The sequence below is a fragment of the Lipophrys pholis genome, assembly GCF_963383615.2.
Source record: "Lipophrys pholis genome assembly, chromosome: 1".
Taxonomy (NCBI): Eukaryota; Metazoa; Chordata; class Actinopteri; order Blenniiformes; family Blenniidae; genus Lipophrys; species Lipophrys pholis.
This window is the reverse complement of record NC_137635.1, coordinates 43,846,908-43,860,764: the sequence shown is the minus strand read 5'-3', so window position 1 is coordinate 43,860,764 and position 13,857 is coordinate 43,846,908. Positions and strand designations below refer to the sequence as shown.

The 13,857-nt window shown below is 42.0% G+C and overlaps 1 protein-coding gene across 3 annotated transcripts; it reads right to left on the bottom strand.

Moving 5' to 3' along the window:
* Nucleotides 1-504: 504 nt before the first annotated feature.
* miga1 (mitoguardin 1) lies at nt 505-12,207 on the bottom strand. Of its 3 annotated transcripts, XM_080485864.1 has the most exons (17): nt 12,103-12,171; nt 10,225-10,324; nt 9,974-10,130; nt 8,408-8,573; nt 7,827-7,945; nt 7,590-7,722; nt 7,293-7,429; nt 5,159-5,282; nt 4,892-4,992; nt 3,869-3,978; nt 3,677-3,749; nt 3,470-3,556; nt 3,297-3,395; nt 3,040-3,174; nt 2,912-2,965; nt 2,717-2,833; nt 506-1,969 (listed from the first exon to the last, which is right to left on the bottom strand). In XM_080485864.1, exons 3-17 carry the CDS (start codon nt 10,070-10,072, stop codon nt 1,751-1,753), a joined length of 1,773 nt encoding a protein of 590 aa, XP_080341990.1. In that variant the 5' UTR covers nt 10,073-10,130; nt 10,225-10,324; nt 12,103-12,171; the 3' UTR covers nt 506-1,750. The 3 variants fall into 3 exon arrangements, with proteins under 3 accessions (XP_080341989.1, XP_080341990.1, XP_080341991.1); XM_080485863.1 differs by lacking the exon at nt 10,225-10,324 and having other exon boundaries at nt 505-1,969; nt 12,103-12,207; XM_080485865.1 differs by lacking the exon at nt 12,103-12,171 and having other exon boundaries at nt 10,284-10,325.
* Nucleotides 12,208-13,857: the final 1,650 nt, after the last annotated feature.

Below are 13,857 nucleotides of genomic sequence, written 5' to 3'. Positions count from 1 at the left end.
CTTTGAATTCTTTGGGGGTTGTCAGTTTTCCCAAAAGGTCACATTACTGTGTGTTTGAGGCTGCTGGGTGTTTCAACACAGTTCGAGGGGTGTAGAAGACTAAGCAAGGAGCATGCCTTAGAGGTAAACAAGGTTTCATGTGCTGTGTATTATAAATCTATTGGTTTGTTTTCTGAATTGTTCTGACTTTTGATATGTTGCCATGTTCATTAATAAAGTTGTAACAAACCACATTGTGTTGGTTATTGTATGAAGCCACTGTTGTGGTTTAGATTTCATTTTCAGACATCACTTTTTTTTTTTGTCACATCCTGGATGAATTGGGTGTCAAGTGCATACAGAGAGAAACCACACAGCCATATTAGTTTTTGGATGGTGGGACTAAACTTGGTCTTTCTCCATTGAAGAGGAGACAGGTTCCTAAATATACTGTATTATGAGGCTCCACATGTCAGTGTTAATTTAATGGACAAATGTATAAGAAGAAAATCACAACACAAATCCAACCATTTAACACATTTTATTGGTTGATTAAACACGTAGTTCCGTTCGCTGTGCAGACAACACACTCGCCAGTCCATCACTTTCATGTATGTTCAAGACATTTTTGGTCATGTGCTTCTCCCCTTCATATCCATTCCATATTCAAGAAATTGTTATGTCCAATAAAACTTCGATTATGGGCTTTGTTCCCATCTCCTGCACCTTTTTAAATCCCTCAAGCCTTCCAAATTCATCACACCTACCTGAAACAGCTTGTTCTGAGCCATCGGTTTATCTCAAACAACCTAAAGACAATCTTTCATAAATCAAAAACTGACATTTAGGTTTCAACCTTCAGATTCTCATTTAAAACTGGCACATCATTTTTTTTAAATGTCTAAAGCTGAAAAAAAATAAATTAATCATGGCCTTAAAGGTGGAATCTTCCAGGTTTATATTTCTGCTTTTAATCTGAACATCTTTGCCTTCTGAACAATCGATAATCTTGCAGCTTCGAGAGCACATTTCTCCACTTGCAGCGTAAGTAAGACCTTCAGGATTTAAAGTTGTCAAATCTATTAAATGACCAAGATGAGTTGATCTTTATCTGTGCATTCTAGCAAATGCCGGTTCGTTCAGTGGTGTTCGTTGTGTTTGTCAGACATTCAATCACGGCGGAGGCGTTCAGACCTCGGGAGTTACGAAGACGGGTGGTCACGCACAGGCTGACGTAGAGAGACAAAGACAAGGCTTGAAGACGTTACAGTAAGGCTTTATGCGTTTTTGTCCGACGTGCTGTCATGACGTGTCAGTTTTCATACTTTAAGGACGACTCCTTCTCTCGCTCTTAAAAGACATTTGCTTTGTGATGGCAGTGTTTATTTCATCTTGCGTTGCTTGCTCTGCAGGATATTTAAACAATAAATCTAACAAAGCTTTTGTCCACACTCACTCAGGCAGGACTACACCTACAAAAGAACTGCATTGTTTGGCTGTATAATAAAATAAATATTCTAAAATACCTTCAATTGTCACACAGCAGCAATAAATATTCCCTTAAATTTACACTGCTCACTATCAGCATGAGAATCGACGCCGGTCTCACAGCAAGTTTCAATGACGAGTATTATTGCTGACATCTGAAAGTAGCGCACGCTGCCATGGCACTTCAGAAAAGAAGAGGAAGGGGTCTTTAGTGGAGGCGGGTCACCTGTGCACACGTACAAAGCGATGGCGGGGAGTTCGGCTCCCCGTGTGGACGCTTCAGTCACTGCACCCGAGCCTCCTGCAGGCCACTGGGCACCAGCTGCAGCGGCGGGGGGACGCAGGCGTTGGGGTGGCGCAGGGAGTCGGCTCCCAGGTAGGCCAACAGCAGCGCGGAGCGGCGGTGCAGCAGGTGGAGCATGTCCTCCGCCAGGCTCTCCACCGTCACGTAACGCACTTTGTCCAAGTCGAAAATGTCCTTCAGGAAGAACAGCACCTGGTCCTGGAGGGAGAGACTGTGTTAGTATGGGATGGGAAACCCGTGACGTGTCCAACACTGGTTAAAAAGAAAAAACCCAGCACGTCTCATGCTTTAACAAAGAAATATGAGGATAATGCCATCAACTGGCTTTTAAAGGGTTAAAATCATAATTACAGTATTTGATACTGTTGATCATGATAATCAAAATATTTAACCAAAAAACTCAAAGGAACGTTCATTTGTACCATTTTTATAAGTGAATATTTCTGTCCTTAATGTCTAAAGGACAGTAAAATTTAAATCCGATACAAAAAAATGACTAAAAATCTTGTCAATTCTCAACTCATCATAAAACACTTAAGATCCTCCAGCCTCCCATCATGTTAAAAGAAAAACTTTATAAATTAATGGATTTTAATCATTATCAATGACACATCAAGTAGTCAAATGGCATTTAAAAGGTTAAAATCCAGAGAAAAGCTGAATGTTTAGTTCTGTAGAGGATGGATGAGGTTCAATAAATATAGGTCATAAAAACATACAAGTGTTGATTTATGAAGTTTCTATTGAAGTCAAAGGGATTTTACATTCTTGACTTAAAATGATTGTAAGTGTTTTGGTTCTAGAGTTATATTGATCCATTACATTTTTCACCATCAGCCGAAATGAATTTCGAAGGTTTAGGATCAAAGCTTCGTTTTTACAATAAATATTTGGCAGTGACTGCCTCGTCAGCTGACGTGTGCGTTGATGAAAGAGGTTTGTGACCTTGAAGAAGCAGCAGAAGTCGTGCAGCGAGCTCCTTGGTCCCAAAAAGCCCCAGGCCAGAATGGGGCTGATCTGGTCACACACGGCGTAGAAATGGGCGATGAAGCCGTCGGGCATCTGAGAAGCACGGCAGAGGTCGTGAGAGGCGGGCAACTAATAAACGGTGATCCGTCGAGCCAAAGAAGCGAGTTGTACCTTCATGTGTTGCCTCTTCTGCTTCAGCACGGACCAACAGCTTGATGCCACCGCCTGTGGAATAAACACACCCCATGAGCTCACGTTAGCCGTTTGGTTGGTTGTTTCCACCCTGTAGTCTCGCCCACCGTCTCCTTGAAGGAGCTGTTGAGCCAGCGGTTGTTGATGACGTTCTGGATGGAGATGGGTGGATTCTCCAGGTCCTCGAAGGAGTCCATCAGGATGAAGTCCAGCACGATGTCGTAGAAGTTCAGATGCCTCACCTGGTGAGGAGGAGCAGCCGGTGTATTACTGATCTGTACCAGCTACTTTCTGGAAGTGACGCATCGGAAGGAAAGAAATTTCATATTCACGGCTGATCAGAGTCCGACTCAGGAGCACTTACTCCTCGAGTGGCCAGCTCCACCTCCGTGTTTTCCCAATGCTCCGTGTGCTCCAGGAAAGAAATCATCTCCTCAAACATTTCCTCAAATCTCTTTGGGCTCTGGAAACAAAACCATAATGGTGAGGTGACAAAATGTCTTGTGGACCAGCTCATTCTCTCACCTCCAGTCTTACCTTCTGTGCTTTAACTATAATAGAAGACAGGATCTTCTTTCCCGTGTCGGCCAGAAACAGCCGGGTGGTCCTCTCACACAGAATGAGCTAAAGACCAAAAAGACAAAACAAAAACACTGTAAAGTTCTGTCACTTAATCCTAAAACTGGCATCAAATGGCCTCGACCTGCAGGTATTAAAGAGTGCTTGAACTATGTTGAAGTGTACCTGACACGCCTGACGCACACAGTGCAACTTCGCCAGAAAGTCCAAGTCCCCGAGACACTCCAGCATCTCGGTTCTGAAAGTAAAACATCCAGGTAAAACGTCTTATGAAACAAAAGTCAATAATAGGTCTTGCTCATAGTCCGAGCTCTCTGAAACACAAACGTTGTGTTAATGGGATCCAAGTGTGATTACCGTAACACCCTGCAGGAGATCTTGCCATCCTCGGCCATCTGCAGGGCCTCGTCGTAGAAAGGGTGGTGACCCAGCGTGTAGACGCTCCTCAGCTCTCTGTGCTCCGACAGCTAAAACACAGACCGCAGAAACAGCCGATTATGGACTACAGGGCGACTCATTCTTTATCAATCCTCATGTCTGTGATTTTTTTTGCTTGTACAGTTGTTTTTTGGGACAAATATTAGGCTCGTTCATGTATTTTCATCGATGAGGCTGGATGAATCCATGTGCTCTCAAAAGCTGCACCAGAGCTTCACTGCATGTACTTAAAGCTGTATAAATTATTAAAGCACACTAACAGCAGGTGAAAGTGCTGGTGGAGCAGCTGCAGAGTGACAGCCTGGTGTTGTATCCTCGCCGAGGAATGCCTCAGCTCTATTTATAGTGACTCAGCATGAATGACCTAGTTTGACTGCAGATCTGCACCTTAAACGTCGGTCAATGGTAAACCACCCCACAGGTCTAATTTAGTTCATCATAAAGGAGTCTGTAGGCGTTTCATCGTTTAACGATCATATAAAATAATGGGGAATCCTTGTCAAGCACCTTGGGGAACTAAAGATTTTAATAACTATAAGTTTGAGGATCATGGCCATGGCAGCTCTGGAAGCTCAGCTCGACCCGATTCTGATAGAAAGCTCTGAGATGCTGTTACAAAGGGAACGGTCTTATACTAGGTCATAATTTTATGGCTGATTGACATTTCTGCCAGTTTCAAGTCTGATTACAGCCAAGAAATTGGAATTAGTGGGTTTAAAACCATAACCAAGCTTTCAGACATCCCAATGAATACCTTCATAAATTCGAGTTGTAAAATGATGTCACTGTTTTAGTATTCAGTCATTACTCAACCTACTATTTGTCGTTATAATTTCAATTATTTTTGTTGTGGAAAACACAATGACTGACAGAATCCAGCAAATCCTGGAGTGTAAATGGGGGATGTGGAGAATTTCCAGCTGAGCTCAGAGCTTCTGTTACCTCTGCAGCAGACACAAAGGAGTCATTGGAGGCGATGCTGATGCTGTCTCTCAGACAGGCATCGTCGAGGTCGTCTCTGCCCAAAACATCAGCCATTTTATCTGAAATTTTTTTTTAAAAAATTGAATAACCACATTCATAGAACTCCACAATACGTATCTGACTGCTTCACAGTGAATACATACAAAACTACTGCTTTGTAGTGCCGTATGTATTCCTCTATGTCGGTTGGTGCGAGGTTTATGTAACGCTGTAGCAGTGACTCACCCTGACTGTTGCTGTGGGACGAGGGCTCAGACGTGCACAACACGCCCTCAAACTCCTCTTGGAGGTGGTACGCTCTCTGGAGCAGGGACTTCAGCCTGTGGATGAACTCGGCGCTGATCACGTCCTAAAACACACAATCAATCGACACGGATCATATGGATGTGAAATGAGTGCAAACAGCAATAGATGGTGATGTTTTCTGGATATTTTTACCAATAGGCTGACAGAATCGACCAAATCTGCAATCACACCCGATCTGACGCATTTTATTAACTCAAGCACGTCGCACAATGAGAAATAATTCTTGTATTTTTTTTTGCCGAGGCCTGACCTCAACATTGTTATTAGACTGAATGCACTTGATTGAAACTCGAGAGACGATTCGTAACCCTGAGATATTTGAACCTTTTCTCTTCTTTACTCGATATTATTTCCAGTCCCACGACCTAATTTTCCAACGAGCTTTCTAAACTAAGACGAAGCTCGTCTGTTTGGGTGCCCGGGCTTAACCATTTCACCTGCACTAATCCAAAACCCAAAGCCACTGAATAAGCTCTTATACAATTTATCCTCTGAGACGCTGGTGGATTGTCCACTAGCCAGGTTGTTTATATTTCTTCTTGTGGGCTGTTGCGACCCAGAAAACACAGAAAATGTTGGCAGGACTAAAATCAAGAACTCAACTCAAACTTCAATATAACACAATGTATTCTATGTAAAAAACAAAAACAAATCTATTGTGCAAAGATCAATATGCATGTTACAGTAAAGTGGGGACCTCGTACATGGTAAAAGGTTGTGCTGATATACCCTATTGATCTGAACATAAAGCAACCTTTTTCTCTCTCCGAGCATACGCCTGGAAAACAAAGAGGAGGCCACAGCGGGGCATGAGGGCAGTAAAACCTAAAGCCAAACCAGCGAGGCAGGCAATATGTCCGACGAATACACTGAGGACACAGCATACACACCACAAGTAAGGAAACACCAGAGATTTTCAGCTTCGATCTGAACAAGAACTTCTCAGGTAAGTATGAAAAGAACCAAAGCATGCCATCACTGAGGCGGACAATCCAAATTTCCCTTTATTTCTACAGAAGCTACAGATATTATGTGAACTGCAGAGATCCCTGAGCAATATCCTGGTTTGTTCACACATATATGGGACATCTTCCTTGAAATTGAACGTAACACATAGAACTGTAGTCGATCTTATGCGTTTTTGTTTGGTAAAGAAGTCCACTCAGTCTGCCTCTAAGAACGGCTGCAGAGCCTCCGCTACACATCTCTGATTTGACAAAACATCAGAGTGAACAAACTCACTCTCACCAAAGCAATGAACAGATGCTTTGGTGAAAACAAGCAATCAGGAGAAATCGGGGTAAAGAAACAAAACCAACAAAGGATCAATGGCTAAAGATTGTGGAAGAAATCTTCTCAATGGAAAACGTAACACAAATACTCAGACTCCAAGAAGCACAAGTGGAAAAAAAAATTGAGGAAATGGACTGAAATCAAATACTGGATTATAATTAATAAGCAATGTATAAATCTGTCATTAATACTACTGTAGTAGAAAATGAAGGCATATCCCAAGTGACATTGGTTCTTTGGTTTGTATATGAAAAATGACTTTGCTAATAAAAAGAACTACCATCATTATTGCAGCAGTACTTGCAGCCCTTGCTGGTGCAGCAGTGTAAATAATGTGGAGTTGGCACTTCCGCATGAATCACAGCCACTTAAAATTTCTGATCAATCACACAATAGGAAAAAAAGAAAAGCCTTTGAGGGAGAGAACACATTCCTCTGGTCTTGAACAATATGTACAGACCTTTAGTCTCAACTAATCACGATCAGAAGAATGCTGAATTTCCAACCGTCTTCATGGCCACAGGTTATCTTCTTGCAATATAATGCACCAGACACCATCTTGAACTGGAGCTACAGAGTGCGCAACAATATCTAAAGTACTTCAATACAAACTGTGTAACATGTTGGACCGTTTTCTGAGCATTTGACATTATTAGATGGAAAGTAACGAAAATTTTAGGGAAATTAGTCGCCGAGTCAACATGGATGAAGATATCAGCGGATTCTTTGACAGCGAATCGAGCCCCAGTTCTTAACTAACCTCCATGCTCTGCTCAGCGATGGCGTCTCCTGCTCCTGTTTTAACCGACGCACAGCTCACGTCGTCCTCAGCCTGTCTGCTCCTGAAGGTCAGCGCCTCCTCCCAGCGCCGCAGGGCCTCCTCAAACAGATCCATACCTGAAACAACGTACACACACTTTAGTCACAGAGAAACCAGCCACTGCAGTAGTTTACATGTTGCTGCAATCGAGCAGCATTGGCCAACAGCTTCACACGCGGAACGCTTTCCACTGTTCCCTCACAGTGTTCCAGGCTAAATCAGGGTGCTGGTTTTTACCCATTAGGTAGAGGTTCTCAGGAGTGGTGACTGGTAAATTCACCACGCTGCAGACGTCGTTGTCCCCCGCCCTGTCCCAGCAGGACAAATCGTTTGCACAAGTGCTGCTGCTGGACGAGTTCATGCTTTTCACCTGGAAAGGAAAACACAGAGAACCTTGTAGCTGCAGCGTGTGTCCCCCCCCCCCCCCACCAATGAACAAAGTAATAAATAGCATTAACAGTGGCTGTTTCTTACCGAGGCCAGACTGAGCAGAGACCCAGAGAGTTTCTTGTAGTCTCCTGTACTGACCACCAATCCGGAGGAGTAGCCATTCTTGGAGTTAAGAGACAGTGTGATGTTTTGGCTGGTGTTATCTAGACAAGGTAAAACAAGATGGCAGTTTCGGGACAAAAATGAAAATCCTACAGGACTGTTGGACTACGATCACACTTATTGCTCAATTTGTAGGGTGGTTGTTCACATTATGATATCGATGGGCTTGCCCTCAGACTCCAGTGTAAACCATCAATGAGAACAACATAGCAAAAGACTGACTTAAATGCAAAAAAAATAAAATAAATATGTTTCCATGCACTGTGCATGTATTTAACCAATCAGATGGCAACTTACAGCTTGAAATCGGGTTGAACACTGATTGTTTTTCACTTTTCCAACATTACATCAGAATGGGTGGCAACAAGCCAAAAACGGCTGAAGATGACTTCCAAAGTGCAACCACACTTCCAGTTCAGAGCAACACGGGAGTTGACGTCTGAAGCCACAAACGAGGCTAAGAGACCAGATTAAGACCACGTATGAGTGTCGGGAAGTCGTACCGTTCTCGGCCGAGGAGTAAAACTCGAAGCCAGCCTGCTCCCACTGAGGTGAGAGGGCCTTCTTCTTGCCCTTCCTCCTCTGGAAGCGGCGAGCGAGGAAGAGGAGTGAGATGGCACCGAGGGCGGTAGCAGCCAAGAGTTTCTTGGTGCCTGTGCTGACACTCACCTACAGAGAGATTTTTTTATTATTTTTAAAATGACAGCAAATCGATGAATGTTTGAAGGAGTTACAGCTTGTAAGTCATTTATATCAACGTTCTTTCAGGCTACAATACAGATTTACCAGACAACAAACCTCCGTGTGGAAAGCAGCCAAGAACATTAACAAGCTAAAAGATGTGACGCTCCAAACGGATGAGAATCTGTCGTTTGGCCCAGTGGATGGAAAGTTTTACTTTAGAAACACTAAATTGTTGACAATGATATAAATATCTCTATATTCTACCAACCTTTTTTTGGTTAGATAAATCCCCACAAACCTCAAATATTTTCTGCTCCATGTCATCAGTTTGTAGTTTATTAGGGGAGATAGTGAAGGTGAGGTAGAACCTACAAATCATGTCATCTCACCTACAGACTAGAAAAAGAATAACTAGCTTGAGTAGAACTATTTCCACCTCTTGTGCAGGAAAAAAAAAAAAAAAAAAAAAAAAAAAGGAATTGGAGGAGTCACATTACAACAGACAGCATCAGTCTGTCGAGGAGGAGTTCAACTGAGGAAACAACTTTAAACACAGCGGAGCTCATAACATCCAGCAGTGAGCGCCAGCGGCCCATCTGTCAAGTGGATTCAAAAGGGTCCATTTCAGATCGTGTGTGCAGGCAGCCCCCTCAGTCTATACATAGAAACAGTGAATAAGGATCTGATTATCCACAGACATCACGGCTGCCCCTTTTCAACCACTCTATGTTACATAAACAGTCTGATGGAAGGCACGACAACAACTTTAACATTGGAAATATAGAGAGGGGGGGTGTGCCGAATGTGCCGGGATGATTAATGGTGCTGCAGGTCTGCGGCGCTTCTGAGCTGTAATGTGCTGCTGCCGCATCCCAGGCATGCTCCTCACACAGAGTCCTAATCGTATCAGACCTTCTACGTGAACTGAGACACTCGGGCCGTTGACATACACACTGCGCATTTATCAGTCTGAAAGGTACAAAGGCCGGCAGTATATGACTGCTGCATGTCTTTCCATCCCAGCACATCTGAGTTAGTAAAATGCACAAAGAACCGACGCTTCCACACAGCTGATTGGATAAGCCAGTGACAGCGCCTGTTTATGGAGTCGTGCCAAATTCAATCATATCTTACAGACCTCAAAGGCACTGTGCTTCTCATGGACTCGGTGTTGTGAAAGTGGATAAATGCTACAACTTCAGGCATGATGGACTATTGTTTGTGTGTTTTGAAACAAGCTGACACTCCAAAACGGTCTGGATGAATCACAGTAAGTGTGCCATCAGTAACTATTACAAATACAAGATATTGTTTGGGGCATAATGCTCAAATAAAAGTTTGACTGACAGTAAAAACAAATCAAAAACGGGTAGCTACACGCTCACCTGTGCCAGGGAGCTGCAGACGGAAAGCGGGAGGTCAACCATGCGCAGGGCAGCCGCCTTGACGGACAGCTGGGAGTTGGAGAAGGTTTCATGCGTCATTGTTGCGCTCTATCCATGTCTTGGCACCGCCTTCATCCTCAGCGCCATGCTGCTGGAACTAGAACGGATGGCAGGAGTGAGAAACATGTGAGGGTTTAACCTTGTGATACAATGACCGTATTAAATAAAGCCTTAGAGCAGGGGCGTCCAACCTCGATCCTCCAGGGCCCCTGGTCCTGCATGTTTTAGCTCTCTCCCAGATGCAACACACCTGATAGCAACGAGGGGCTCGTTATTGGGCTTCTTCACAACCTTGGTGATGACATCATCATTAGATTCAGGCATGCTGAAGCAGGGAGAGGACTAAAACATGTAGGACAGGGGTCCTCGAGGACCGGGGTTGGGCACCCCTGCCTTAGAGGGACAGAAGCTGAAGAGAGCGCAAACAATCAATAAGATAAATAAAGTGAAAATACAGAAAGTTAGGCTGCAGAAAAACTAGGATGGAAGACAAAAAGAACCATCAGCCCACTCAAACCCAAAAATATATTATAGGGAGGCTATAAAATGGTTCGTTGTTTTTTGTTTGTCATATTCATGGCAAAGCACCTCACCACACTAACATATCTTCTAAGCTGCAGTATATCACTCTGAATCAGATCCAGCAAGCTCTCATGACAGTTTGCACAGGAGAGTCCTCGCTGATTCACACCGGCTTCTGCAAGACTGTGCTGGTGTGGATGCCTGCAAATACTCTGGCAATCATTTCACATGCATCTTATAGTATATATATATATATATATATATATATATATATATAAGAATAAATATGTTAATTGATGTGCAAGTCCTGTTGAAACAGAGATTTTGCTTGTAAAGCAGCAGTATCCAGTAAAATAATCTTAATCAGAAGTCAGCATAATGCTTTGTTGAACGCACCATATTAGGAATTTGACGTCTTCAATTAGCTGCGATATATACCTTCATACTGGTATTAGCAACTTCGCAAATACGTAGAAAAATACCAACATGGTCCATCCCACAATTAAAGGATCTCTTTTCTACATTTATTGGTCGCCTCTCTTTGGTTTCTGTGCTGGCTGCTAATTTGGCCTTTATTGTTAACCGATGATTTTGTTGACCTGTGCAATTACCCTAATCTCCTGTTTACCAGCTGTCCTGCTCTACACAACATCTCACTTTAACATTGGCCTGCTTTCACAGTGTATCTTAAGTATTTCTAGCTTCAGATAAAAGACAGCTAAAATCCAACAAATAAACATCTCATTTGCAAAGAGGACTTGGAAAAGTTTGGCAGCCAGAACAAAACTATATCGACAAGACAAAGTACAACCTGTAAAACATGTAGTACTGTGTAAAACTGTTTCCATGCAGGACATCAACTGAACTATAAGCATAGTCCACCAATACCACTGAAATCCACCTTGACATTTTAATGCAAATGAATTGACATTAGGCTGCTGAGGTTGGAAATGTGTTCAAACCTCCTGGATCAGGGGTGGAAACTGATTTTCTGAAGGAGGACACATGGGAAACTATGAGTCTAGTCTAAAAATTCAACTCAAGCCTGTGAAGATGGGCAATGTTTCATCCACAAGCATTCATAACATACAGCTGTCACCTCGAAAACAAAAGCCAAGCACAGTATTTTTTTAGCATCAGATTCATAAATCCACATTGATCACAACAGATTCCCTCCTTCAGAGTGTTTCTCTGAAGCCAGTGATGTTTAACAACAACTAAGTCATTCAAAGTTGTATAACATCATAAACATGCTCCCGTATAAAATACATTTCTGTCCGGGTGTACTGAAAATGCTCAGATCAGGCTCATATCGGTCGATAATAACTAGGTGTGTGTGAAACATGCGGTGAAGATAATCACATTATGTTTGAGGGGACGAGCTCTCAGCTCGGCCTGGCTCTCGGGCTAAAGGCTAACTCCGCGAACCAGGCTAATAACGGGCGTCAGCCTTCTAGAAATGACTGAGACTGTGGCTCGAATTCAACACAAGGTCGTGACTATCTCCTCGCTGACTACAGTCAAGTTAAAATAAAGCGAGAACTCACCGGTTCATGCTGAGGTTCCCTCCTCCGGCTGCGGCTGAACCTGCGGGCTGCGGTGGCTCGTTGAAGGACTCCAGCTCGCGCACGCCACTTAAAGTCGGCGGCTCTACGTGGTCTGTGCGCCCTCTGCTGGCCGCCTCGAGTATAGCATGTCAATTGTTTTTTGTATATATATATATATATATATATATATATATATATATATATATATATATATATATATATATATATATATATATATATATATATATATATATATATATTTTTTTTTATTTAAATGCGCTTTCTTGACCTTTTCACCTTCCAGTGAATCCCAACCTTTTCATTGAGGCACCCGGATTTTAGCAGGACCCTCTTAACACACTATATGTGGAATACAGTTACTATGTCATATTTTGTAACAATGACTTGCTTTTTCTGAGGATAAACCTGAGCCTGCAACCTGTATGACATAAAACAGCTGTTTTGATGTGCTTTTTGTGTCCATACTCCCAATGATGTTGGACTAGTTACTCGCAGAAAAAATAAAAAATAAAAAACAATAATAATAATTTAAAAAATGGGCACCTAAGAAAGTAGTCTTTGGGCCTTGCCAAGAAGGCAGGCACAGCAGGGCCGTAGCCAGGATTCTTTTTTCTTCTGGGGTGGGGGGGCTCAACTCAACGTGTGATGTGTATTTCGTGTCGTGAGCGTTACGCCAAGTTCGCTGCACATTATACACAGCTTTCATTATTGAAAGTACACACTATTTTTCATAACTTATACACGTGACATTTTTTCAGTCCAATTAACTGGTATAGTAGATGAATACCTAACAACTATTTTTCATTTCAACCCGTGTTTAATACAATAATGTGATATTTTTTGATTTATCACTGTATATAATTTGCTACATTATTATACAATGCTTTTAAAACTGCATTTTTCCATTTCTGGAGGTCATTTAACACTTCAGAAAAAAGAAACAATTTAAAAGATCAAGAAAAATGTATCAGAGTCGAGACTGTTATAGAATAATGTTACACTGCAGCAGGAGACTCCTTGACAACGATGTAGTTCGTATGCTGGGCCACGAGAGGTGCTGTTGCTTGTTTTTGTAATGAAACCACACAGACAAGTGGAAAAATAATTGCAGTTACACATGGCAAGATGCCCTCCATCAAGTTATGTCCAGTAATTTACCCACCATATTTTTTTTTTATTAATGAAGTTATTTAAAAAAAAAGTTGAACAATGCATAAAATGAGGTCAATTGTCATATGTTTAACATTTACAATGATACGTAAATAAAAGATAAGGTTAATAATGTTACTTCTTTCATTGGCCCACTTTCAATGCATTTTAGAAGTATTGTGGTGGATGATGTGTACTCAAGTGATGTTAAATACTGATCAATTAATCCATCTTGAGAACCTTGATTCATTTTCCATAATGGGTAGGAAATGTATTTCGTCATTACTGAAAGATCAGTCAAACAAATTTGTAATATTTTATAAATAGGCTACAATGATATTGGACTTCTCCTTGGCCAGGCCCAGACAGATGATCTGGTCTACTTCAAATCTTTGGATGGGGGCCTTATGCAAGTAAATAAAGTATCAGTAATGATGTTATGTTGTATTTCATGTCTGTTCTGTGTCTAAGACATATTTTTAAAACAATCAGGTAATTAAGGAAAAAAATAAGCTGCACTCGCTCTCATGTAATACAAATGATATAGATTGTTTATGAATGTGTAAAAATGTTGTTGAATGAATT

Excerpts from the sequence above, each read along its gene's own strand:
- miga1 (XM_080485863.1), bottom strand. The coding sequence starts at position 10,072 with ATGACGCATGAAACCTTCTCCAACTCCCAGCTGTCCGTCAAGGCGGCT. Across the intron at positions 3,979-4,891 it reads CCTTTGTGTCTGCTGCAGAG|CTGTCGGAGCACAGAGAGCT; the intron begins GTAACAGAAGCT and ends TCTGTGTTTTAG. Across the intron at positions 3,750-3,868 it reads ATCTCCTGCAGGGTGTTACG|AACCGAGATGCTGGAGTGTC; the intron begins GTAATCACACTT and ends TTTTACTTTCAG.